This window comes from Ovis canadensis, chromosome 1 (assembly GCF_042477335.2).
Source record: "Ovis canadensis isolate MfBH-ARS-UI-01 breed Bighorn chromosome 1, ARS-UI_OviCan_v2, whole genome shotgun sequence".
In the NCBI taxonomy this organism is placed as follows: domain Eukaryota; kingdom Metazoa; phylum Chordata; class Mammalia; order Artiodactyla; family Bovidae; genus Ovis; species Ovis canadensis.
In genome coordinates this window covers 266868942-266896149 of record NC_091245.1, presented here as the reverse complement: position 1 = coordinate 266896149, position 27208 = coordinate 266868942, and the positions used below count along the sequence as shown (strand labels likewise).

General features: G+C 50.5%; 1 protein-coding gene across 3 annotated transcripts; it reads right to left on the bottom strand.

The window, feature by feature from the left end:
• Positions 1-464: 464 nt before the first annotated feature.
• Positions 465-27191, bottom strand: RRP1B (ribosomal RNA processing 1B). 3 transcript variants are annotated; one of them, XM_069566345.1, is made up of 16 exons: positions 26970-27191; positions 16688-16770; positions 15173-15230; positions 13907-13992; positions 13560-13621; positions 13097-13226; positions 11914-11978; positions 11278-11459; positions 8246-8340; positions 7596-7693; positions 6291-6310; positions 5578-5706; positions 4404-5068; positions 2581-2727; positions 1376-1439; positions 465-726 (listed from the first exon to the last, which is right to left on the bottom strand). In XM_069566345.1, exons 1-16 carry the CDS (start codon positions 27097-27099, stop codon positions 533-535), a joined length of 2208 nt encoding a protein of 735 aa, XP_069422446.1. In that variant the 5' UTR covers positions 27100-27191; the 3' UTR covers positions 465-532. The 3 variants fall into 3 exon arrangements, with proteins under 3 accessions (XP_069422446.1, XP_069422438.1, XP_069422429.1); XM_069566337.1 differs by having other exon boundaries at positions 5578-5709; positions 26970-27182; XM_069566328.1 differs by lacking the exon at positions 6291-6310 and having other exon boundaries at positions 5578-5729; positions 26970-27185.
• Positions 27192-27208: the final 17 nt, after the last annotated feature.

Genomic DNA, 27208 nt, shown 5'->3' with positions numbered 1-27208 from the left:
AACAGCCAGCCCTGAGGGCAGAGGCTCTCCTCTCCTGCCCCCATGCCCTACTTGCAGGGTCACCCCGCCGAGTGCGTGGAGAGAAAGCACAGCATTGCTGATGCAGCTATGTCATCCACCTAGGACTGCTGAATACCCACACAATGTGGGAATCGTGCTTCGAAAACCAAAAGACTCTTAAGACTACAAATCATCAGAAAACCAGCCTCGCTCGCAGCTGCACACGCAGGGGCTGGACGCAACCTGAGCCCCAGATACCACCAGGCCCAGCAGCAGTGCTGGGGCGCTGGCAGCGAGCTCCCAGCCGCACGGCCTCACGCCCACAGCCAAGACGGTGGAGAGTGGACGGCTCACGTGTAAACTGCCCGCAGCCCTGCAGATAGGGCTGGGGAGCAGAGCCGAGGCTCACCCAGAGCCCCGTGCGCACAACTCATGGGAATTTATAAAAACAATACAAAGGCCCCTGCCTTTTAAACGTTATAATTTATAGAACATTCTGTACAAAACAGTCTTTAAAAGAACTCTGACTATCTTAGAAGAAGTCCATAGCCGTTGGCCTTCTCTTTGGTGTGGCGGTCAGCGGCTTCTTGGGGCCCAGAGGGGTGCTGGCCGGCGAGCTGGTGGGGGTCTTCAGCACCCCATGGAGGGGCCTCTGCTCAGGGTTGAAGGCCACTCGGGAGGGGCCCGTGGGACTGACCAAGATGCTCTTGTCTGTCTTCTTGAACTCTGCCTCGGACGAAAGCCAGGCCACAGTTAACAGGGCACGACTCCTCTTGTCTGCCCACCGGCCCCACTGGTGCTGCCCCACCCCTCGCAGGCTCCCACAGGCCCTCAGCCCGGGAGGAGGGGCCGCCAGCGAGGCTCCTGCCCTCAGATGCCTCTCCTCCTCCACGGAAAATGCCCCGAGGCCACCTGGACGGGGCACTGGTGGGCCATGGGGTAGTTATGGAACACGGATGCTTGGTGAACCCCAAGTTTAAACAGTTTCAGGAGGAGCCTTTCCTTCATGGCAGATTCATTCCTCCTGTTTTCTCTAGCTCTAAAAACCAGTTTCTCAGGTCCCTTCCAGATAGTCCCTCCCCTCTGCGCACACACACCCTTACCTGTGGTCCCTAAACACAGCCAGGACCTAAACTCATTATGTACTCTAAAAAGCTTGGTTTCCTCCTTTGAAGAAACAAAACTAATCACACGTGTACTAAAAGCAGTCAGACAATCCCCCCCGACCCTCCCCGACCCCAGACGGGATGCCTGGACCAGGGCAGCCGTGGCGACAGCGAGACCCACAGACAGGCCTGACCCTGACCCCCGCTCACCAGGGCAGCCGTGGTGACAGCGAGACCCACAGACAGGCCTGACCCTGACCCCCGCTCACCTGCTGTCATGTTCCTGTTCAACCCAAAGGTCACCTTCTTGGAGCTGGACGGGGCTCTGTGTGGCTGCAGGAAAAAATGGCAGGGCAAGGAGTAAAAAGACAATGGCTAAGCCGTCCCCAGAACCCACGATGTCTCCAGGCATGGCAGTGGCAGGCCAGCCCCACTCTGCAAGGACCGCCTTGTCCCGGGGTCCGGGGGAGAGGGAGCAGAGTGAGGACGGTTGACCTTGGTCCAGACCCCACAGTTCACCTCATGAGTGGAGCACGGGCGCCCTGTAAGAGAATCTAGCTTCTGTGGGCGACGGACATGCGTGTCCCAAAGTCCTGTGTCAAGGCCTCCGGAAGGGGACCCATTCTGCATTCTGAAGCACCCTGACAAGCTCCTTCTTAGAACACCATAGTTCTGTCCACCACTTTTGCTTTAACATCACCAACATTTTAGGACAGAAACTTGGCTTGCACAAGTCTTGAGTCACTGAACTAATATCCTCAAGACATCTTAAAAGAACACACAAATATTAACACAGACAGTAGTCACTTTGCTGGTTTAAGAGGGTGCTTGTTAATTTTTCTGGCTATACCATGGGGCATGCAGGATCTTAGTTCCCTCTCCAGGGATCAAACCTGTGCCCCATGCATTGAGAATGAGAGTCGTAACCACTGGGTCACCAGGGAAGTCTCCGAGTGGGTGCTATTTAAATGTTCACTTGTCGTGGGTGCCCTGGCAGGGCCAGCCAAGCACCCAAGCCCACCTTGATGGCTCCACCAGGACCCGTGTCTTCTGGAGGCAGACTGGACGAGCCCAGCAGCCTGGCCTGGCCTTGCTCACTCCGAGGAGCACTCAGCAGAGCCGGCCCTGCTTTCCTGACCTGAGAACAGCCCTGGCCCCCTCCCACCACTGGGGCCCCTCCTACCTCCTCCCCTCATGTCCTGGGCACACCTACAGACCCAGGCTCTACAGAGTTTCTGACTTTCCCCCTCAACGCCTATACGCGTGAATTCGAGGATGACCCCCATGTCCTGCTGATGTACAACAGCATCACCTACTGCACCTCAAGTTCCCTGGCCAAGCCCCTGGTCTGCCTCAGGCCAGCCTGACTCCCTGAACAGGGGCCATAGACAGCAGCAGAGGCTAGAGGTTGGCTGCAGACGGGTGGGGGTCTGGGGTGGGACTGTGTGGAGGGATAGCAGTGTGGGGCAAGTACCTGCAGGGTGGGGCCCGGCGAGGCAGCAGTGCTGCCCTTGGCCTTCCTGAAGAACAGGGGCTTCGGGGAGGACACAGCGTCGAACTGTACGAAGTCCTTCTCCGTCCTCAGCTTCTTCTTCAAAGGGCCACGCACCCCACCACTGCCCTGTGTGAGGGGGATGAGATGGGGTCACTCCTACTCATGCGTGTGGGAAGGGAGCAGACAAAACAGAGGACCCACCCACCCACAGGCTCACCCCAGGCCCCTCAACAGCTCACTTCTGAAGCAGACGTTGCAGAAACCCCTGCCTCCCTGCGCTGGCTCCATGTCCGCAGCCAGGGGTCTCCTGTCTTCTCGGCCACAAGAACCCACTTTCACCCATCTACAAACCTGTGCCCATGTCAGAGGGTTTCTGGCTTTCAGAGACTGTGTGCTAAGTTGTAGCTCACTGTCTCATCCCACCGCCCACGGAGAGTCTGCACAGAGGTCGGGTGTGAAGCTGTCAGGTTCCGGGGGCCTGGGACAGGCAGGCACAGAACCTTCCCTGGGACTTTACAGTGATACCCGCCCACAGCAGAGCCCACTCCTGTTCCAGAGCCTCAGGGGTCAGTGAAACCCAAGGTGGCCCCTGTCACACAATGGTTTTGGCAAGTCTCTGGTGTTCCTGACTGAGAAGTTTGTCACCTTCCTCTGGAGGGAACCTGGAGCTGCAGACCTGGGCCAGAATGCTGCCCCTTGTGGAGGAAGACCTCCCCAGACCCTCCAACCATCTCCAAGAGGGGCTGCCAGGGAAAAAAGAAAACTTCTCAGATGTTCTCAGTTAAGGAAGATGAGCAGCAATGACCACTGGGTGGTGGGCAGAGGCTGGAGAGCCCCGGGGACGTGACACAGGTGCTCCAGTGTCAGGGAAGGCCTGAGGTGGGAGTGGACTTCCTGGATCCCAGCTGAATGGGTTTTTGCCCTCAGACCTCCCACTGACCCCTCGGAGGTCCTGCGCTGTGAGGCCTGGCACAAGTTGTGCCCGCGTCCTGGGGAGGTCTTCCTCCACAAGGGGCAGCATTCTGGCCCAGGTCTGCAGCTCCAGGTTCCCTCCAGAGGAAGGTGACAAACTTCTCAGTCAGGAACACCAGAGACTTGCCAAAACCATTGTGTGACAGGGGCCACCTTGGGTTTCGCTGACCCCTGAGGCTCTGGAACAGGAGCGGGCTCTGCAGAAGTGCTGCAAAAAGCAGGAGCCGTGGGCACGCATGCTAGGCAGGGCAGGAGCTGGCGCTGGGAGGCCCAGGGGGTCATGCATCCAGCTGCGCAGGCTGTGAGGACTGCCTCTGCAAGGAGTGGAAGCAGCCCAGGGAGATGACGGCTGCCCTGCATGGGCGCAGCCACACGCATGCATGAGGAGGAGGGCGAGAGCTGCACACCCAGAGTCTGAGCCCTTCTATCTGCTCCAGAGAGCCAAGAGGAGCAAAGCTTCCAGTGAAGAAGAACAGGGCTAAGAGTCTGGGGCTTCTCCTGCCAGTAGAGCCCAGGACTGGCCAGGAGCTGGAGGAACATGAGCTCCGCATGTGATGGGGGCACCCTGCCTGTTCACTCCATGGAGGTGGAGTGCCCACTGGGCCACTGGGGCGATCCCCCAGCCTGATGCTGGCCCTGTCACACCTCTGATTACTGGGGATGGGGGTGGGAGGGGAGGCACTGGACGCCTCTGAGACAGGTCACTATTTACTCCTTGGTAGGTGTTAGGAGCCATGACGGCTCCTGGTCCAGGGTCTGACTGCCCCCTGCCCTGGGGCCGAGGGGGCGGGGCCCTGACACTCCTGCCTGGGAGCCCCCCTCTGCCTTACCAGGGCCGGGATGAGCTTCATTCCTCTGGGCTCCACTGAGTTTGACATCTCCTTCATTTTCTTCCTCTTTTTCAAAATGGCAGCTTTCTGAGCGCACGAGTCATAAAGGTCAAGGCCGCTGGGCCCTCCACTCTTTTTCTTCAGTTTCCCACCTGGGGGCAGGGAGGTGGGGCAGTCCCTTCTGTCTGCTGGGTTGGCAGGGGGCCCTTCCCTCTGGGGTGGGGGCCAGGCCAGCACAGGCAGGCCACTGCCGTTGACCAGCAGGGCTCCCAGCTCCCGCCTCTTCTTCAGGACAGGGGCACCGCTGGCTGGGGCCGCCTGAGGGGCCACCCCCTCCAGAGATGATGCTGTTGACTCCAGGCCCTCCACCTGGATCCTTGGGCTCCTCTTCCTGGGCCGTTTCCTTTTGTTGTGTGAGGAGGGCAGCTCCGAGCTGCTCTGCTCCAGGGTGCCGGGCATGGCCAAAATTCCCAGCTCAGCCCCACTCTCCTCTGGGGCTCTTTTGGGACTGGCCTCTGGCTCCTGGCTCCCATTCTGTACTGGGCGCGTGGCTTCCCCACTGGGCCCTGTGCATTCAGCCTGGAGTTGCTTCTTCTTCTTCTTCCTCCTCTTTTTCTTTGGAATGCCACCTTTGCTCTCTTCCTTGGCAGGGGAAAACGTGGTTCCTAGAGACACAAGTCAGTCAACAAGTGCCCAGTGCCCAGGGGACCTGCCAGGGTTGGGGGTACCCACAGCATGTCGCCAGTCCCCGCCAGGCCCTTCTCTGTGTCCTTGAACCCCACAAGCTTTCTCACTTCCCCATCTCTTCCCCTCCTCAACCATACCCGGAAAACTTCCTGAGGCCTATTTTGATGTAAATAGATCTGAAACAGGATTCAGATTCCTACTTATTTTCAGGCCCATATCTGGTAATAAAACAAGTGCCCCGAAGGGCAACGTCCACCTAGGACGTCCACATCCCCACCCTCTTCCTGCATGGGGAGTCCGCTATGCTTCCACTTCAGCAAGGCTGGAGCACGGTCCCCAAACAGCACAACAGCTGGAGAGACACTCTCTATACATCTCGGCCCTTCAGAGTGATGGCTCTCACTCTGCAGTGGCCTGTGTGGATATGAAAGGTGCTCCCTGGGCCATACTGGCCCACCGCGTGCTGACCGAGAGCTCTGCAGCTCACCTTTCCCTTCTGCCATGTCTGTCTTCTCCAGAAGTTTATTCCCTTTCTTCCTATGTGTTCCTTGACTGCGGGTCTGGTCATCTTCGTCAGCAGTGGTATCCTCAGCAAAACTGAGGTGAGAGAGACTGCCTGCTGGACACCAAAGACAACGTCTGGTCAGCTTTCTGAGACAAGCATGGCCCTGCCCCCATGTGGGTAATTTCAACTCTGATTCCTGCCGAGTCCCTTACTGCTTCTCCACCCCCAACCTGAAAAGTTGCTGCTGCCGGAATTATAGACTATGCTCTGCAGGTTTCTTAGCTGAGGTGAGGTCAGGGACTGTAGACCCAGGGTGACAGCCTCTAGAGCTCACCCCACAGGGTTCGGATGTGCCACCTCCACATCTCGGCAAGGCCTGTGGGACCCCCATTTGAAGCACCCCAAATGCACAAGAGGCGGGGGCAGCAGACACACCCACCTGGCTCAAATGTAACCCAGCTTCCAAGGAGCCGTTCCCCTCCCCGACCCCGGGGGTACTGGAGGGAAGGGATGGAGGCCGACTGATCCCAATGAGAGAGACTCTGACATTGACCTTTTTTCTTCAGGAAGGCTCAAGCTGGAATCCACCTGTTAATCCCCACCAGCCCCACCCCAACAAGAAGAATGGCGCCCAGCTCCATGGTGCCCATGTTCATTGAGAACATCACCAATTACAATCTTCTGATTTTCCTCACCTTCAGAGATATCTTGGAATCTGAAAAAGAAAACAACAAAGTTTCCTAAAGAAACTGCATCTTCCTGCCCCCCATAAACACATGCACTAACCTTTTACGATGTAAGATATGCTTTTCCTTAAAATCTTTATTGAGATATATAATCCACATACCAAACAATTCACCCATTTAAAGTGTACAATTCAATGCTCTATTATCAATGTATGTTTTTTCTTTTCCAATTTTCAATATATTTTTTATTAAAGTATAGATGATTTACAATGCTAATTTCTTTTGTATGGCACAGTGACTCAATTATACACATATAAGTTATTTTTCAAATTCTCCTCCATTATGGTGTATTGTAGGATATTGAACACAGTCCTCTGTGCTATAGGTTAGGACCTTGTCATTTTCCACTCACTATGTAAGAAACTAACGTGTAAGTGACACCTGGAGTCTGTGAAGTCACTTTCCTTCCTCTCCAGAAAGGGTGGTAGAGAAGGAAGGAGGTGAGGTAAAGGCCAGAAACCAAGGACAAAACTGCCCTCAAGTATCACACGCATGACATGAAGATCTAAGGCTTTGTCCTGGCACATCCCAATGAGACTGGAGGTGGAAAAGCTTCCACGTCTACTTACAATCCAGTCCCTCTTTGTTACTGAGCGGAGATGGCCAGCAGTGTTTTGTTCTACATGACTGTGCTGAGTTAGAACAAAAGCAAGTGTGGAGGCGTGCGCCGGGCGGGGGCAGCGCCAGGGAGCAGAAAGGCTGAGTCCAGCCCCAGGTCTGGCAAATGCAACCCCAGGCGATGGGTGGCCTCCTTGTACCCCGCTACCTCATCTGTCAAATGGGACAATCTCAGAAGCTGCCTTGTGGGCTTGCCTGAGTGTGAAATAATCTGTGTAAGTGCTTGGGACAGGGCAGCTCACAGAGCCCAGTGGGGCTCAGCTGTTACCTGTCGTCAGTTGCAACAAGCCGCAGGACTTTGTGGTCACACAGGTGACAGAACCACGCTTCCGGCACACTCCCGGGGAGGTGGGGAGGAGGTAGCTGAGCTGCTCTTTGACCCTTGCTGCTACGTCTTGACCTAAAGACCTCCTCCTCCATCTCTACCACATAGCTAGGGGGTGAGTGCAGCTGCCTGGAGAGAGGGGAACTGGAGAGGCAAGAGCCTCTCCAGAACCTTCCAGTGAACGTGTGTGTAAGGTGAAGTGCAGAAGCATTCGAGGTGAGTGGGTGAGAGCTCCTGCCCAGAGTGAAACAGAAGGGCAGGGCTTGAATGCGGAGGACTGCCGGGTGAAACCTTCCTCCCCAGTCACTTACTTCTTGATGAGCTCGGAGAGACGTTTCCTGTTGAAGGGAGGGACGTTTTTCCTATTGGTCATTTCCAGGAGTCGGTCAGCAACCGCCTTGTAGTCAAACTAGGTGAGAAGAAACGCTACGTGTCTGCCGAAGTACAGCCCCACCTGACCAGGAATCATGCCAACTGGAGACACGCAGCCCAGAGCGCTCCCTGCAGGACGTCCACACAACGTGTCGAAGGCTTGCCCACCAGGTGCCTAACAGCCACTGCCTTCGAAAACTTTCTTCTACTTATTCTTGGGGGAAGCTATTCTTTGTTTTACTTCTTCTTCATGAAAATTTAGGGGGCTGTGTTGTTTTCTAAACTTAACCTAGATGTTCAATTCGTAATTGGTAACACAGTAAACTCCCTTTATTGAAAAAGTACCATCGGGCTGGCTTAATTGTATAGAAGACATCAAATCTCAGTTAAAGCCAAAACGAAGACTGACATCTTTCAAAATGCCGTCGTATTTAAATCTGTCTCCAATAAGCTCATTATAAGAAAAGTGACACCAGTGACCCAGAGATTAAAACGAACCTTATGCATTAGGCCTGTGGTTTAATTATCTCTGATCCTAATTCCCCTTTAGCTAGGCAGCTCTCTACAAAGAGAGACAACTGCTACCGACCTGGAGAAGTGGCCCGGTGTCCTCCACACTTCCGCTGCCATCCTGTCCACCTTCCTGGCTGCCCTCCTCTTTTCCGGGGTGACATTTGCCTAGTGCTATCGAGAGACACATCCACAGACACAATTCAGACACATGGCCACGGCTGAGCCAGTGTCCAATTAGGTGTCTTTTGGTATTTTCAACCTCCAGACACTAAAAGACAAAAAAACAAACCTCATACATTTTGCCTTTTAATTACCTCACAGACAGAACTCCCCCCATGAACTGCAGTGGAGGTGGACAGCAAACTTGTGGGACAGGGGCTCGAGCCAGAGGGAGGAGTGGGCGGTCTGTCCCATTTCAGGAAAGCTGGGGCAGTGGTGAACTCCCCACAGCACGACGCTGACCCCCAGGGGCCACCTCAGGAAACACAATGACCTAATGCTAACAGGACTTTTAAAACTTTTTATTTTATATTGGATACAGCCAGTTGACAATGTTGTGACAGTTTCAGGTGGACAGCAAAGGGACTCAGCCATACATACACATATATTCATGCTTCCCCAAAGTCCCCTCCCATCCAGGCGGCCACATAACACTGAGCAGAGTTCCTGGTGTGTACAGTAAGTCCGTCCTTCCTTCCTCCCGTTGCTCCTCCCTAAGTGTCCATCAGGAGAGGAACTGATAAAGAAGATGGTATATATACACACAGTGGAATATTACTGAGCCATTAAAAAAATGAAACGATACCAACTGTAGCAACATGGATGACTGAGAGATTGTCATACAGAGTGAAGTCAGTCAGACAGAGAAGGAGAAATATCACATAACATCCCTTCTATGTAGAATCTAAAAAGAAATGACACAAAGAAACCTACAAATCAGAAACAGACTCACAGACTTGGAAAATTCCTGACTGCCAGGGAGAAGAATAGGGGGGGAAGGGATAGTTAGGAGTTTGGGATCAACATGTACACACTGCTATATTTAAAACAGATACGGCTTCCCTGGTGGTTCAGTGGTAAAGCATCTGCCTGCCGATGCAGGAGACACACGTCTGATCCCTGGCCCGGGAAGATCCCACACACCAGGGAGCAACTAAGCCTGTGCACTGCAACTACTGATACTGAGCCTGCGCTCTAAAGCCTAGAAGCCACAACTAAGTCCACGTGCCACACCTGCTGAAGCCTGCACACCCTAGAGCCCATGCTCCGCACCAAGAGAGGCCACAGCAATGAGAAGCCCGTCACCGAAACTAGAGAGACGCCCCCAGCTGCCGCACCTAGAGAAAAGCCTGAGCAGCAATGAAGACCCAGCACAGCCAAAAAATAAATTATTAAAAAACAAAACAAAACGGATAAACAACAAGTACAGCTAACGTGATTATGGAGAAGCAGATGCACGTTGCTACTGAGATCTCACAGGCTCTCACAGGTGTCCTGTCTCTGGCACGCTCTCAGCTCCTGAGTGGTGTGGCCTCAGGCAAAAGACTGGGCAGGTCCCCCAAGCATTTGATGGAGAACCTGGGAGGACATCTTGGAAGGCGCTTAGGGAAAGGGGGCGCTCTGGTTCAGACAGAAACGTGGCGCCAGGAGAGGTCCAGAGACAACACAAAACACGCTTGAGGCTGTTCAGCTAGTGTCGCCCATGGTGAATTTAAAATGAGAATATCTTTTCTTTCTTAAAGATTTCTTTCCTAACTAAATAATAAAATAACATCATTGTAGAGGACTTAGAAAAACAGACAAAAGCACAAAGGAAAATAAGAGATCAGGCACAATTTTGCTATGCAGGCTAGCTCCTGCCACCTTACATACTCTTCCAGATACACACATATGTGTTTATATACGTCTATGTCTAAGCATAAAAACCAGGCACTTCTCACACAGGGTTCTTGTTATTGTTCAATCACTAAGCTGTGTCCAACTCTTGGCGACCCTCTGGACTGCAGCATGCCAGGCTTCCCTGTCCTTCACTATCTCCAGGAGTTTGCTCAAATTTATGTCCACTGAGTCGGTGATGCCACCCAACCATCTCATCCTCTGCTGCCCTCCGCTTCTCCTCATGCAATCATTCCCAGCATCAGGTGGTCTAAGTATTGGTGATTCAGCATCAGTCCTTCCAATGAATATTCAGAGTTGATTTCCTTTAGGATTGACTGGTTTGATCTCCTTGGCAGTAAAAGGGATTTTTAAGAGTCTTCTCCAGCACAACTTGAAAGCAACAATTCTTCGGTGCTCAGCCTTCTTTATGGGTCTACTCTCACATCTGTATGTGAGTACTGAAAAAACCATAGCTTTGACTATATGGACTTCTGTAAGCCAAGTGATACCTCTGCTTTTTAAAAATATTGTCTAGGTTTTTATGTCTCGCTATAAAAAATCCTTCCCTGGCCGTTAATTTTTGAAAGCTTTCCTTTTAAACGACTCCAGGACATTTCAAAGGCATGGGTATATCTTGAACTAGCCCTTCACCTATCGCCAAGGCACTGAGATACTATCAAGCACAGGAAATTCTGACGAGGCTGCAATTTAAATGCCCCATGTGAGTCCCATGGACATTTAACAGTGCTGAGAGCAAGGTGAGTCCATGGTGGGTGTTTACACTTCCTAAGGAAAAGAATCCTGGAAGAAGGCGGAGACAGAGAGGAGAGCTACAGACACAAGATTGCATTCCCAACACATCTGTAAACTGGGTCTCCGACAAGGGACCCTGACAGGCATGAAGCCAGATTAAGATTTTTTTTTTTAAAGCTGCAACGTCAAAAAACACATAGAACCCAAAACAACAGCAATGGAAATGATGAAACCCTGGAAGAAAGCCTCGTGACCTGGGAGACACAGAAAAGTGTGTATGTGTTTGCCCAGGGTGACCAGGCCCTGGACCGTGCAGGCGTCTTAACACAGCCGTGCTTCCCTCCACGGGTGGTGTCAAGGCAGAGGCCCCTCTGATCGACTCCAGGTGGTAGTCAGTGAGCTGCCAACAAATGCACTGAAAACTGCTCCTGTGACGTGAGTTTTACCTAGGAAAGACCCTTCAAGTAAATTTCTCACCTGCTTTCTTTTTCCTGGCTGCTTTTCTCCAGGCCATCTCGTTTGCAGACGCCTCTTCCTCTGAGAGGCCGCCGCCACCCACTTGTGCTTTCTGCTCCTTGGCTGTCTCTTCAGGTGCAAAAGGAGACTGATCTACAATGGCTTCAAAAACACCCCTAGCTATAGTCTGTACCAAAGTCTGGCTGAGGGCGGAAGCACAGCAGAGAGAGTGTGTTAGCGGATGGCCGGGACTCCGTTTCCTCAAGGAGCGCAGGGGGCGAGACGCAGAGCGCCCCACTGCTCGCCCAGTCCAGCCCACCAGGGACCCGCGGGCCAGCGCTGCATTTCTAGCCACACCCTGCGCTGACGCACTGCAGCCACAAGGGGCCATCAATGCTAAGTGCTGTGTGATGGAGTGGTGGGACCTGGGACAGAAGGAACGCAGGTGCAGGGGGGGCGCGGGGCGGCAGAGATTGGTGGAGCCCCTGGGGAACACAGCTGGGAGAGCCCAGCCAGGACGCAGAGCTGATGGGAGTTAGAACTTGGTGCTTCTGAGTGCTGGCTGACCTGTGCGTCATATTTCACCTACAACTTCACCACCAGCCCCCATAAAGAAGTACCAACTGAAGTGGTAAAAGAAACACATGAATCACTTACTCCCTAGTCTTGGCAGCAATCTTGCAGAACGGGTCAATAAACTTGAGATTTTGATCTGCCAAAAGCTGTAACAAACAAACAAAAAAAAAAACGAGGGGGAATAAAAAAGAGTCTTTCAGATGTGCCCTTGAAAAAGGAACCACTGGTGTTTTTCAGACAGGTTGAATCAGACCCACACATCTCTCACAATGCCCAAAACGCACTCTGCTAAAAGTCATGGCCGCCATCCAAGCATCCAAGCATCTTAGTGCAGTGGCCAGAGAGGACTGCCCACCCCAACCGCCGGCACTGTTCCGTCCTACATCCCCGACAGACTCCCTCCTCCACGGAGACAGGACACTCCCAGACACCAAGGCGAAGGAATTAGAAAACAACAACATACACTTTCTTTTAATTATGAAACAAAGGAAAAACAAACACATGTTCACTGCAGACACTTGTGAAAAAAAAAAAAAAAAAGGAATCATGACTCCTCATCCCCAACTCAGATAATCACTGGCTTGCCAAAAACTGTGTTATTTCCTTTCTAGACCTGTGTCTTCAACAAGCCATACCATTTGTGTAGCTTTGTCTACCTCTTTGTTCCCCTACTTCTGTTTTGGCCATGCCACATGGCATGCGGGATCTCAGTCCCCTGACTAGGGAGTAATCCCATGTTCCCTGAGGTGGAGGCAAGGAGTCCTAACCACTGGACAGTCAGTCAGGGAAGTTCCTCCATACTGCTATCTGTCTGTCCATCTCACACAATGCAACTTTTGGGAATTTAGCGCCCCAACCAGGAAGTGAACTAGTGCCTGCTGCAGTGGAACTTCTAACCACTGGACTGCCAGGAAGTCCCGACTTTTAAAAACTCAACCTCATGAATATCTCCTCGTGTTACAGAATTCTTCAGTGGACTATCTAAGTTGTTTTTGATTCTGGGTATCAGACTTCCATGTACCCTGTTAGCGCACAAATCTTTGTCCACATGACCCACTGCCTGCTTAGGACACATTTCTAGATGAGGAATAACTATGTCAAAGGACAGGCTGACCCATTCATGCTGCTGCCGCCGATTCACCCCTGGGCTCTGCCAACAGCATTTTACCTCCAGCCCACGGAGCACTCAGAGCAGGGCCCAGGCGCTGCCGGTTCAGGGGCACCTTGGCCCCGTGCACTGTGGCAGGGTGCCTGCCCTTCTTACCTCCTTCCCGCCCACTTTGGACAGCTCGTCCAGGTAAATGTCGATGAAGAGAAACTTCACTCCATTTGGAGACCGACTCTCAGGATGCAGGACCTCCTTCATCAGGACGTCGAGGAAAAGCTTGATGCGGCTAAAGGAAAAACACACACAGCTCTACAACCCCTGCTGCCAACATCCTCTCCATCCCCAGAGAGAATGTGACATTCTTGTGCCCGACTGCTAAACAAGCAATGCACGATGGAGAAAGTTCAACAATCACTGAAATGAGTATAAAGTGTTGTTGTGTATGCTCAGCTCTGCGGGATTTGAAGTTCTTCAGGCATGAGGACGCTGGGCTCTTGGTACTCAGAGTGGAAGGCATGGATCAGGTGACTCAGACTTGTTAACTGAAACACTTAGAAAACCACGCCATTGCCTTAAAAGTTTTAAAGCCTCCAAATGCTAACCCAGAGGGTTCACCAACCTTTCTTCCCAGCCGTTTCGCTTCAGAACTTCGAAGGACTGCCTGAGGACCAGACGAATCAGCTAGAGACAGATAACTTTTGTTACAAAAAGGAAAGTGACAAACACCCATCAGCTTAGCAGAACGACAGCTACAGCCTGGATCCTCAAAGTGGAAAGTTCCTACACTAACAGATTAGCTTCTAGATCAAACACTTAACCAAGGAGCCCCAGACTCTGACAGCTGGAAGCGAGAAAACTGATGTCTCCGAACACGTCCTCTGGTGCCCCCTGCTGGTCACCTTATGACGCACACAGCCGCCTCCCCGACCCCGAGCTGCCCGTCAGGGGCTGTGGCCCCACCCTTACCATGTGGTATTTGTCCAGACGGAGCCTTTCGATGCCTGGCCACTCGCGATTCACGGTCTGCCAGAAGGTCTGGATGAACAAGTGCTCTGCAGGGAACAAGAGGCTCTGAGCGCTCCATTCGCAGGGTGCCGTGTCACCACAGAACAAGAAAGGTCACGAAGGGCAACAGACTAGGATTTCTCAAGGGTTCTTGGGCAGCTAGAAAATCTCGTTGGTAACTAAGAATGCTCGATAATTTTTTATATTTAAATAAAAGCTTATTTTGACAAGAAGTGGTAATATCTTAATGTTTGACTAGAAAGCTCTCTGGAGCATGTTTCATTATTCATTGAAAAGCCATGATTCTGCTAAAAATCAAAAAATGTCCTGAGCCACAGATACTGGTCCTTCTTGTCCAAATACACTGAACAATCAGCCCTAAGCCATCCATCTGATGGCACCTGGGGGACCCATGCAGAGAGTTAGCTTTCTGTTTTCATGTTCAGCGTCAGCTGAGTGAACTTTAATAAAACACTGTTTTTCTCTTCTGAGCCATGAAACCAGCACTTTTTATCCCAAAATGGTTTGTTTTTTGCTTTACTTCCTTTTGCACAATTTTCTCTTGATATATGAAAAGCTACAGTATATTCCATGTACAGAATTTTGATCCTTACGAGTCAGCTGGGAGCCTGCTAAAATCCAGAGAATCACTGAGCGTTAACAAGGCCATTGGATAGTTCTGTTCTGAGGGCTGAGCAAAAGCAGTGAATTCTGCCTTCTCTGCTTCTATAAGTAATCAAAGCTGAATGTCTCAGAAATATTAATAATTAACTTCTCCCTTTGTTTATTTGTTTTGGTCAAGAGGGGTTACTTTACAGTTTGTTACCAGTGATGACCTGAAATGGCTCTAGTCCCAAGGACAACCAGCATCCAGAGGTAACCGTGGCACCACACAGTCACACACAGCTTCTGAGAGCATTAAAGTAACTCAGAATGTGGAAACTCTGGAGGACTGTTATTTTTTTGACTCTTTTGAAACCTCTGAGACGCCGAATGTGATGCCCTTTGTTCACCCTCTCACTGTGTATCTAGGCCTGACACAGGTTCCCCATGGGACAGTCTGTCACCTGACATTCACACTCCCGGTGCCCAGGCTCATGTGACGCTAGCCCCCCTGAAAATGGAAACTTTGAAGGAAGGAGAAGAAACAACATTGAGTAGCTTTCTTAGGCAAGTTACCAAATCTGATGAGCAGGTTTTGAAAGTCACGAAAATATCAGGACTTACGAGCCTCTGAGTTGTTAACAACATGGATGAGTTGGGAAATAGTGTTCGCTAGCTCCTCCTGCAAAGTGGGGTTGGGGAAAAACAGCGGGGTTATTACGTGGAACCATGAGAGGACAGCATCACGGCCTGTGGGAGGGGGTCAGCCCCTCCATTCTCACTGTCACCTCCACTAAGAAGGGTGTATCTGAACACCTGGATTGCATTACATGTGAAATGCTGTTTCAACGGACTATTGTGCCAACTCAACATGCCTTCAGAACTAGGCTGTGTGCTCACACACGCTATGCCTAGGGTGAGTTCAACTGACGCACACAAGAAACATCAGCTCTCAACTCCTGGCTTTCAACATATAACTTGGGTTGAGATTCCATCCGAATTCCCCCAAATAATGGAAACGCAGATGCCAACTGCGACGAGGGGGCGTCGCTGGCAGTGAGATACCGGGACTGTCACTCCATGTGGCTCCTGTTGGCTTGCTGGCAGACAGGCTGCAGTGGCAAGGCAGCAGAAAGCAAAAGAGCCATCCTACTGAGGTGCACAAGCTTGTCTGGGGGAGAACTCAGGCTCTGGGTCTATGAAGAAACCTGCCTCCGGAAGTGTCCACAGAAGAAGAATAATCCTCACCGCTATCATGGGGCCTTCACCTAGACTCAAGTCTTTCTCACCCATGTTAAATGAACCCCGGACTTGAAAGTGATGTTCCCATTCATCTGTTTCCTTCCTCCACTAAAGCTGTTGGTTGTCACTTTGAATGTAACTTAAAAATATTTTGCTCTGCTGTCCTACTCAAAACATGTTCAGTGGAGTAAAGGCATGAAATCAAAGTGAGTCACTACAGGGCTCAGGGGAAGCGGAATAGCTGCAGGTAAAAGCCAGACAAGTAAAAACCTACCCTGGCATTTTGTACATCAGGGGGCTTCAAACAGCGCCCCCAAAGCTGACCCTATCCTGCTACAAAGACAGGCCTGTTTCACACACCAGAAAAGAGCTCTTCAAGAGCTTAAACCACTTTCTCTGATAGTTCTGGCGGCAGGGCTTGGTGTGCTCGGCAGACAGGGGTTCAGGTGAGTGCACACACCTGGGCAGGTCTCCACTGCCATTGTGATGAGACCATCAGCTCCAGGATCACTGCTCATTCTACAAAGACTCTGCCCCACTTAACTGTGGCAGAGCTGGGCCCAGAGCCGGGTAGCTCTTAGACTAGCGTTTTGCTATTTTTGACCACAAATAATAAAGGAGGAAACAGAAACTTTATAATGTAAAACCTACCATGGAACCTATGAAACTGTGACAGAGAAATAACAAATCTAATTTATGTGTCTTTGTCTTTGAAAAGATTTCACTTCAACGCCTGCATCCCTTTCTCTATGGACAAGTGGTGGGAAAGTGAACCTTTGAAGCAATGGTTTTCCATCTGTTTCCGTACATCAGGGATGGATACAGCATAAAGCGGGCAGGTCTCTCATTCACCGGTGCCCCGCGTCCAGCAACATGACACAGGGAACTGTAGGTTACCTGCAGAAGTGGTTCATTCTGCACCCACATGCAATAGAACAGCCCTTTCCAGATTTTTAGAAGTTCTTCTTGGCTGAAACCTCCTAAAAGGCAAAAGACCAGAAAAGTCTTATTTCAGAACCTACACGTTTCCTCCGTAAGTTTAGAGCTGCCACAGAAGCAGTGAGAATAATACTGAGTACATTTTCACTTTTACTTGTAAATGTCTTTTTTATTTGAAGCATACATTTTCTTGCTGTTACAAAACAAAGACATAAATGCTTTAGTTTTGTCAGCTATGGGGCAGGGCGGTGGCGGTAGAGTGTTCTCACAATCTGAGTAGCATAGGAAAGCAAATGTCATCCACACACAGAATTAACTAATTTAGTTCACAAGTCATTTAGGAGTTCCCTCAAGTGGTCCTCTGCCTGAAATTAGCACCTCCCCCCCAGCCCCCACCCACCGGCAACACCACCATTGTCACTGGTCTAGCCAAGTTAGACCGAAAATCCTGCAGATAGCCTGCCCAAGTCCTTACAACAGGCCCAGGGGAACAGGCCAAGCTTTGGGATATTTCTGCAAAGATGACTTTTTAGGGCTCTTGGCTGGGCTGGACCTTGACCCCTTCTTCCCCGCTTATGGTTTTCACCTACCAGGTACGTGCAGTTTTAAGTGGCATCATCCAGGTCAGCCTTGTTCTCATTATTCCAGCCTGCCTTTCCGTCTGAACCCCCTACAGCCAAGCCACAAGTTGTACACAGACTCCCGCCTCCTGGGTCGACCCTGCTGCTGCTGCCTAGTCACTTCAGTCGTGTCCGACTCTGTGCGACCCCACAGACGCCAGCCCACCAGGCTCCCCCATCCCTGGGATTCTCCAAGCAAGAACTCTGGAGTGGGTCGACCCTAGGCATCACCGAATGACTGCGGAGTAACCTAAGGACTCACGAGATCAGGTAAGTGCACAATCCTGAAGTCTCCAAGCATGCGGAGGACAGACAGAACCCTCAAGCCTGATGCCCGTTACAGTGGTCTTTATAATCCTTCACTAGAAGGGCCTGGGAAGAACCTTGTGGTGCAGCAAAGGACAGATGCTGTGAATATAAATAAGTACGTATTTAGAATCAATGTGATCTCAGGACTCTACAGGATTAGTTCTGAATGATAAAGAGGTCCCTTCTTGACAGAATGAGTTTTACTTATTTTATTTGGAGGAAGCTGAAGAGCTGTATAAGGTACTGATCTCCAGGTTACTAAAGACCTTTCCCATGCCAACAATTCATCACGGTGCATTTTGATTCTTTGTGATAGGCTCTCATTTGCCAGAAACTATAGTGAAATTGGCTTATTAAAGTGCCTTCCTTTAGGGGTCAAGCAAACTGGTTTTCCTTAACCTGCCTGTTACAAATAAGACATACCTCTTCCCACTGAGGACACAACTACATGTGAGTGGTGGATTCCACCAGAGCACACCGACTTAGTCACGACTGCAGTACCTATGGTGTGGTCTCCTGTGTTTACATCCAACCATATTCAAACTAATGAATCATGATGGATCTATCTGGGCAGGGTCAGCAGTTCAGTTCAGTTGCTCACTTGTGTCCGATTCTTTGCGACCCCATGAATCGCAGCACGCCAGGCCTCCCTGTCCATCACCATCTCCCGGAGCTCACTCAGACTCACGTCCATCGAGTCAGTGATGCCATCCAGCCATCTCATCCTGGGTCGTCCCCTTCTCCTCCTGCCCCCAATCCCTCCCAGCATCAGAGTCTTTTCCAATGAGTCAACTCTTCGCATCAGGTGGCCAAAGTACTGGAGCTTCAGCTTTAGCATCATTCCTTCCAAAGAAATCCCAGGGTTGATCTCCTTCAGAATGGACTGGTTGGATCTCCTTGCAGTCCAAGGGACTCTCAAGAGTCTTCTCCAACACCACACTTCAAACGCATCAATTCTTCAGCACTCAGCCTTCTTCACAGTCCAACTCTCACATCCATACATGACCACAGGAAAAACCATAGCCTTGACTAGACGGACCTTAGTCGGCAAAGTAATGTCTCTGCTTTTGAATATGCTATCTAGGTTGGTCATAACTTTCCTTCCAAGGAGTAAGCGTCTTTTAATTTTCATGGCTGCAATCACCATCTGCAGTGATTTTGGAGCCCAAAAAAATTAAGTCTGACACTGTTTCTACTGTTTCCCCATCTATTTCCCATGAAGTGATGGGTCCACATGCCATGATCTTCGCTTTCTGAACGTTGAGCTTTAAGCCAACTTTTTCACTCTCCTCTTTTACTTTCATCAAGAGGCTTTTTAGCTCCTCTTCACTTTCTACCATAAGGGTGGTGTCATCTGCATATCTGAGGTGATTGATATTTCTCCCGGCAATCTTGATTCCAGCTTGTGTTTCTTCCAGTCCAGCGTTTCTCATGATGTACTCTGCACAGAAGTTAAATAAGCAGGGTGACGATATACAGCCTTGATGTACTCCTTTTCCTATTTGGAACCAGTCTGTTGTTCCATGTCCAGTTCTAACTGTTGCTTCCTGACCTGCATACAGATTTCTCAAGAGGCAGGTCAAGTGGTCTGGTATTCCCATCTCTTTCAGAATTTTCCACAGTTTATTGTGATCCACACAGTCAAAAGCTTTGATATAGTCAAGAAAGCAGAAATAGATGTTTTTCTGGAACTCTCTTGCTTTTTCCATGATCCAGCGGATGTTGGCAATTTGATCTCTGGTTCCTCTGCCTTTTCTAAAACCAGCTTGAACATCAGGAACTTCACGGTTCACGTATTGCTGAAGCCTGGCTTGGAGAATTTTGAGCATTACTTTACTAGCATGTGAGATGAGTGCAATTGTGCCGTAGTTTGAGCATTCTTTGGCATTGCCTTTCTTTGGGATTGGAATGAAAACTGACCTTTTCCAGTCCTGTGGCCACTGCTGAGTTTTCCAAATTTGCTGGCATATTGAGTGCAGCACTTTCACAGCATCATCTTTCAGGATTTGAAATAGCTCAACTGGAATTCCATCACCTCCACTAGCTTTGTTTGTAGTGATGCTTTCTAAGGCCCACTTGACTTCACATTCCAAGATGTCTGGCTCTAGATGAGTGATAACATCATCATGAGTATCTGGGTCGTGAAGATCTTTTTTGTACAGTTCTTCCAGGTATTCTTGCCACCTCTTCTTAATATCTTCTGCTTCTGTTAGGTCCATACCATTTCTGTCCTTTATTGAGCCAATCTTTGCATGAAATGTTCCCTTGGTATCTCTCATTTTCTTGAAGAGATCTCTAGTCTTTCCCATTCTGTTCTTTTCCTCTATTTCTTTGCACTGATCGCTGAAGAAGGCTTTCTTATCTCTTCTTGCTATTCTTTGGAACTCTGCATTCAGATGCTTATATCTTTCCTTTTCTCCTTTGCTTTTTGCCTCTCTTCTTTCACAGCTATTTGTAAGCCCTCCTCAGACACCCATTTTGCTTTTTTGCATTTCTCTTCCATGGGGATGGTCTTGATCCCTGTCTCCTGTACAATGTCATGAACCTCATTCCACAGTTCATCAGGTCCTCTGTCTATCAGATCTAGTCCCTTAAATCTATTTCTCATTTCCACTGTATAATCATAAGGGATTTGATTTAGGTCATACCTGAATGGTCTAGCGGTTTTCCCTTCTTTCTTCAATTTAAGTCTGAATTTGGCAATAAGCAGTTCATATCTGAGCCACAGTCAGCTCCCGGTCTTGTTTTTGTTGACTGTATAGAGCTTCTCCATCTTTGGCTGCAAAGAATATAATCAATCTGATTTCGGTGTTGACCATCTGGTGATGTCCATGTGTAGAGTCTTCTCTTGTGTTGTTGGAAGAGGTGTTTGCTATGACCAGTGCATTTTCTTGGCAAAACTCTATTAGTCTTTGCCCTGCTTCATTCCGCATTCTAAGGCCAAATTTGCCTGTTACTCCAGGTGTTTCTTGACTTCCTACTTTTGCACTCCAGTCCCCTATAATGAAAAGGACATCTTTTTTGGGTTGACCATGATGGCTACTCCATTTCTTCTGAGGGATTCCTGCCCGCAGTAGTAGGTGTAATGGTCATCTGAGTTAAATTCACCCATTCCAGCAGCTGTGCTTTGCTGGAGCAGCCGTGAAGAGATATCCCACGCCAAGGTAAGAGAAACCCAAGTAAGATGGTAGGTGCTGAGAGAGGGCATCAGAGGGCAGACACACTGAAACCATACTCACAGAAAACTAGCCAATCTTATCACACTAGGACCACCGCCTTGTCTAACTCAATGAAACCAAGCCATGCCTGCGGGACAACCCAAGACGGGCGGGTCATGGTGGAGAGGTCTGACAGAATGTGGTCCACTGGAGAAGGGAATGGCAAGCCACTTCAGTATTCTTGCCTTGAGAACCCCATGAACAGTATGAAAAGGCAAAATGACAGGATACCAAAAGTGGGCAGGGTCATCAATGGCATTGAAACAGCAGATGAAAGGCTAGTGATGGGTTTCACAGTGCATGCGTCAGACCAACACCACCAAGCCTATTGGATGCCCCACGTGATGCAGCAGGAAGAACTGCTTGGTAAGTATTCTCACAAAAACAAAAAACTGAACGTACACTGCTTCAAATATTAACTTTTAATACCAGTTTGCAGGAACTATAGGAGACAGAAAAACAAATTAAATGAGACCATAGGATGCAATCAGCAAAACCCCAAATGGGGGTGGGGTCTCGATAGGACAAATGACCCAGTTCTTCCAACAAATAAGCTCAAGGAAAAGAAAAGCCGGATAAGAACTGTTCGAATTGAAGAGTCCCTGTAGACGTGACAACCAAACGCTATGGGTGGGTCTCATGTGGATTCTGATTTGTCATTAAGAGTGCATGAAATGATGGGAATGCACAAGATTGATATTTCATATTAAGCAAAAATTTCTTAAAGGTGTGACAATGTGGTTACATTAGCACGGTCTGTATCTCAGAGGTACACACTTAGGTATCAGGAGGTGCAATGAGACACCAGGGGTTTGCTTCCCAAGAATCTCGTGGGAAGGAGGAAGTGGGCCGATCAGATGACCTGGCCAGGTAATTAATAAATCCTGAAGCAAAGTACTTGTATTTGAAATACGTTTGAAATATTTCTTAAAGAAAAGGGAAAAAAAGAACTGCATGAAAGTATCAAAATGAAAATATTATCATGGGCTGTTCCCCCCCCCCTTTTTTTTACTGTTTAGAAAAACTCATCATAATGAAACTTGAAAGGCACGAACACTGATAAAATAGGACTTAAACAACACCAGTTCCTGCACGAAGCTTGGGACTGGGCATCCTTTTTTCCGCTCGGCAGCTTCACTGTCTGCCCCCCTCCAGAGCTGCCCCCTTTCAAGGCAGGGTCTGGGAGGAGGGCAGGAGTCCGGGGGGCAGGGTGCTGGTGTGAGAATGGACAGAAGATCCCCTCTTTCGGGTCTCAGGAAGCACTCTCTTTACTCCCAGGAGACCTGAAGAGAAGACGAAGTTTGGAGCTGGCCACATGCCCGGGAGCCTTTCTAGAATGGGAAAACCTGGAGGCACAGAGCTGCCTAGAGAGGAGCAGGGCTCTGGCAACACCAGCGGAGCCCCAGCACGAAGCTGAGATTTGGTTTCTTCCCTGAAAACTAGTGGGGCCTGGACATTCTGTCAGGTTTCTACTGAAAAAGAATCCTAAGCAGTAAGAACACGTTTCTACGGCAAGAAAAATCAGACACTCTATCAAAGCATACACTGCTGCTGCGGCTAAGTCGCTTCAGTCGTGTTCGACTCTGTGCGACCCCAGAGAGAGCAGCTCACCAGGCTCCCCTGTCCCCAGGATTCTCCAGGCAAGAACACTGGAGTGGGTTGCCATTTCCTTCTCCAATGCATGAAAGTGAAAAGTGAAAGTGACGTTGCTCAGTCGTGTCCGACTCCCAGCAACTCCATGGACTGCAGCCTACCAGGCTCCTCCGTCCATGGGATTTTCCAGGCAAGAGTATTGGAGTGGGGTGCCACTGCCTTCTCCGAAGCATACACTAGCGAGTCCTATTCACTGCCTCCTGAAGCCAGTCCCTTCCTAGAGGGCCCTGCTCCCGGTCTGGTGGCATCTTTCTAGTGCACGGTTTTGCAACAATCATGTGTGACGCAGAAACATACTGCTGCGTGTGCGCAAGGCTCAGAAGCCTTTTCACTTAAAAAGGGCACAATGTGGGTTCCTCTCCGGGTGCTTTTTCCAGGACAGCAGCATGTGGACCGCTGCTCAGAGATCATGCCGGGCAGCTAGCACCTCCGGGTAACCCACCTGTGCTGGCGAGGACGCGCTAGAGACCTTAGCGAGGGAAAACAAGAGATATCCACAGAACAACCCGGGAGAGCAGATCGTGGAGTGCGGGTAGGAAAGCGAGCTGGGAGTGAAAACAGGTTCTGACTTTCATCCTATGTGAAGTGACCAAGGACAGGGAGGCCCCATGCTGCTCCTTACCGGTTGGGCCCTCCTGGAAAGACCTGTTACACACGTGAGGCTCACACTTGGGGTCAAGACTGAGTGCACAAGTGGGAGGCATGTGGCAGTCACACATTGCTGTCCCACATCCTCCACCACAGCCTAGTAGACACAGCTCCCTTTAAAAACACCTGTTCCCAGTACAGGTATAGAAGTCCTTCGTCTTCACTCAGGAACTTAACTGGGAAAAATAAGGCACCAATGTTTGAAGTACTTAAAGCCAAACAGAATGCTCGCCATCTGATGTGTCTTAGTGCTCTGCAGGTGAAGGACAACGTACCCTCGTCACGTCACCCACACACAAACTGTCACAAGGTGGATTTTAAAAGCAGACTCATCCCACAGCTGCTTCTGGATTGGTCTCTTCTGGGGGTTGAGCTTCTTAAACTTAATGCAACTATGTTTCTAACAACAATACAGGTTTCAGTTCAGTTCAGTTCAGTCCCTCAGTCCTGTCTGACTCTTTTACTTCAAAATGAATGAGATACACATCAAAGTGAGACTTGGACACAGAAAATCCAACAGCTCCTCTCATGGGGAGATCAGCCCAGGAGCCTGCTGAGCCCCTAACACTCGACCCACATCTGTGTGGAACAGCCTCAGCTCCAGTCAATAACGCTGGACCCCACATCCGTGTGGAAATAACCTCAGCTCCAGTCATTCTATTAAGCTCTGGGCCGAGAGACCCCAACCCTGCCAGTGTGAAGATGTACTCATTCCCTCATCACTGCCACTGACTCTGAGACACCAGGAACCACAAGATGCACTGTTTTTTTACATGCCACCAAAAGAGAAAGCAGAAATGCAACCAAACTGTCACATGTTGATTTTAAAACGTATCCCACTCTTACAGGTTAAATGCTGAGTGAAAGTGAAAGTCGCTCTGTTGAGTCCGACTGTTTGTGACCCCGTGGACTACACAGTCCATGGAATTCTCCAGGCCAGAATACTGGAGTGGGTAGCCTTTCCTTTCTCCAAGGGATCGTCCCAACCCAGGGATCGAACCCAAGTTTCCTGCATTGCAGGTGGATTCTTCACCAGCTGAGCCACAGGGAAGCGCTAAAGGCTGAGCTGCAGATAAAAAGAGGCAGAGATATTTATTCTGTTCACAGCTCATTCCCAGCACCAAAAGCCGTGACCCAAACAGCAACAGCACACCTACAGTGGGCACCCAATGGGTGTGCGAACACACGAGTGAGTGAACAGGGACAAGTGAGCTCTTGTGAGCAAAACTGCGGTTATTCCACGGCTGTGAATGATCAACACTTAAAGCGGGTACAGCAACACTTAGTTGCTTTAAGCTCTACAAAGATTTTCAATTTGTTTTCAAACTAAGTTGCTAATGGACAGCAGAGTGACATCTCAGACTCTCTTTTCTATGCCTGAGACAAGACACAATTGACCGCATCAGTGAGGTTCCACCATCAGGCCAAGTTATTTCCGAAAGTGTGTTTCTATTCCGACAGGCACAGTGGTGGCAGAGACTATGTCCATTCTGTCCCGTCACCCCTGTCTAGATGTGCACTTTACTGTCATTTTTCTGAAGGCCTGCTACACTCCCTGCATTGTGAGGAGCATAGGACAAGTAACTTAGACCACACCCAGGGCACTGCATGCCCCTGGGCATCCTGCCCTGGGGCCACCCCGACGTTTCAGACCCTGAGCCTGTTCACCAAAGGGGTTTGAACACCAGGCTCTGTCTGGTCGCCTCAACCCGTAGGCGCTGCATCTGGTCCTTCTTCTGTTCTGTACACAGGCCGGCCCTCGTGTGTCTGGATGCGCGCCCACTTCCAACTAGGAAAACAGATGGAAGTTTACAGCGTTCTGGAGAGACAGTGACACACCGACTGATAATTAAGAAGCAGGGCAGCTAAGTGCCACAACAGACACACATAGGGTATCCCGGGATGCTTGCGGGGCAGGGTGAGGTGAGACAGAAGGCATTTTGGAGCGAGTGATGCTGAACTGAGTACTGGGAGTTGGAGAAGTGCGGGGATCTTTTCAGAGAATGGGAGACGTGAAGGCAGAGGTGAGAATCGGTGTACTGAACACCAGGAACCAGTGTGGAGCAGTCACATGGGGAAGAGGGGATGAGGTGTGGAGAGAAAGGCAGAACAGACCGTGGTCCCCAGACCTGGGACTCTGACCTGTCCGGCTGTTTTAAGATGATGAGCCAGGCTGGTTCCAGAGCAGGGGGTTCACTGGGAGCAATTGGAGTTTAGATGATCGAGGAAGCAAGCAACTACAGAAGTCTAGATGAGACAGGGGGTGGGCGGGGGGCAGGGGGGTGCTCCAGGCAGGGGAGAGTAGTTCAGGAAATGAGACAGCTGAGACCAGAGGACACTGGATGCAGGGTGGGGGAGAGGAGGCCAGCTAGAGTCTGGGTGGGGAGGGGAACTAGCATCCAAAATGAAAAGAGCAGGGGCAGCACAAGAGGTTTGGTGGTTGGGGGGCGGGGGGCGGGAAGAAAAATGAATCACTTTTGGACATTCTGGTCTGAGGACACAAGGTAGACACTGCCAGGTGAGTAGGGCATTATCTGAGCTGAAAGCAGCAAAGATCTGGGTTAGAAGACCAGGGTTAGAAATCTCCAGCATATATGGGATGAGTAAATTAAATCTGCTGGGGAGACCCTGAACAGAGTCAAAGTCTTTCTAGCAGACTTCCCATGAAACGATACTTTGTTTCCCCTGGGTAGTCTCTTGTGGTTTTTCCTTAAAATAAAACATTAACTAAGGAGGTCAGCACAAGGAGAGATAACATCAATTCTTTGAAAGAGGCTCTATGTACCAGAACTAACAATAAAAAAATCAGACTTATCTTGTATGCTCAGCTGCTCAGTCGTGTCTGAGACTTTGGGATTCCATGGGCTGTAGCCCACCAGGCTCCTCTGTCCATGGGATTCTCCAGGCATGAATACTTGAGTGGGTTGCAATGCCTTTCTCCAGGAGGGTCTTCCTGACCCAGGGACCGAACCCAGGTCCCGCACTTAACGTCTGAGCCATCAGGGAAGCCCAGACTTATCTTAGTGCCATACAAACCTCCACTGCACACTGTAGCTCATTCTTTCAGGAGTTTACAGATCAGTTAATGAAATCCTTCAACGGTACCCACTGCTGTTTAAACCCAAATCACAAAGCCCGATGTGACTTGGCCGCTGCCTACTTGTTCAACTTCACCTTCCCTCACCCTCCCTCACTAACCTTCTCCCACTGCTAGCCCGCCTCCTCTCCGACCTGCTGAACGTCAACGGCCGACGTAGAGGATGGTTTTCTTTCTTTGGTTTTCGTTTCCGTTACTTTGCTTAAAGGAGCTCTGTTTCAGGTATAAATTCCTCCCTAGACTTCCCGGGGCAACTCTCTCCAGGGTAGGGATTCTGTCTTCTCTTTTGCAATCCCAACTCCTAAACGTGTTGGTCAAGTGAAGGCGTGACTCAAAGAACAGCGCACCAGAATCTATCAGGTGAGCCCAATGATCCGGCATCCAGGCTCGGGGTTGGACAGAACGGGTCTACCCTAAGCTTCACCACCCACTGTGACTTTCAGCAGACCACCCGACATTGTCGGCCACAGCCCCTCAACCTTAGAACAGGACGAGACCCAGCAGAAAGCGGACACAAAAGCACACGCGGGAGTGCGACTCAGTGCCACACGCTCTCCCCGCTCCGCCCGCGGCTCCCCCGGCCCGTCCCCCGTGACGCACCTCCCGACCGGGCCCCCTTCCCACAACCCCCAGCCCGGCCCACCCCGGGCTCCCACGCCCGGCCGCCATGTGCGCGGCGGACCGCCGGCGCCCACCTGTCTCCTTCTGGGTCTTCACGCTGATGTACTGGCGCAGCTTCTTCACCGCCCGGTCCCGGATGCCCTTCTCGTGGGACGCCAGCCGCTGAGCGAACTGTATCTCGGCCGGCTGCATGGCGGGGGCCATCGTGTCCGTTGGAGCATCCCCCGCCACAGCCCGCCGCCACAGAGCGCCCGCCGCCTCGCCGCCCGGGTCGCGACTGCGCAGAAGGCTGTGGCGCGTGCAGCGGCGCTCA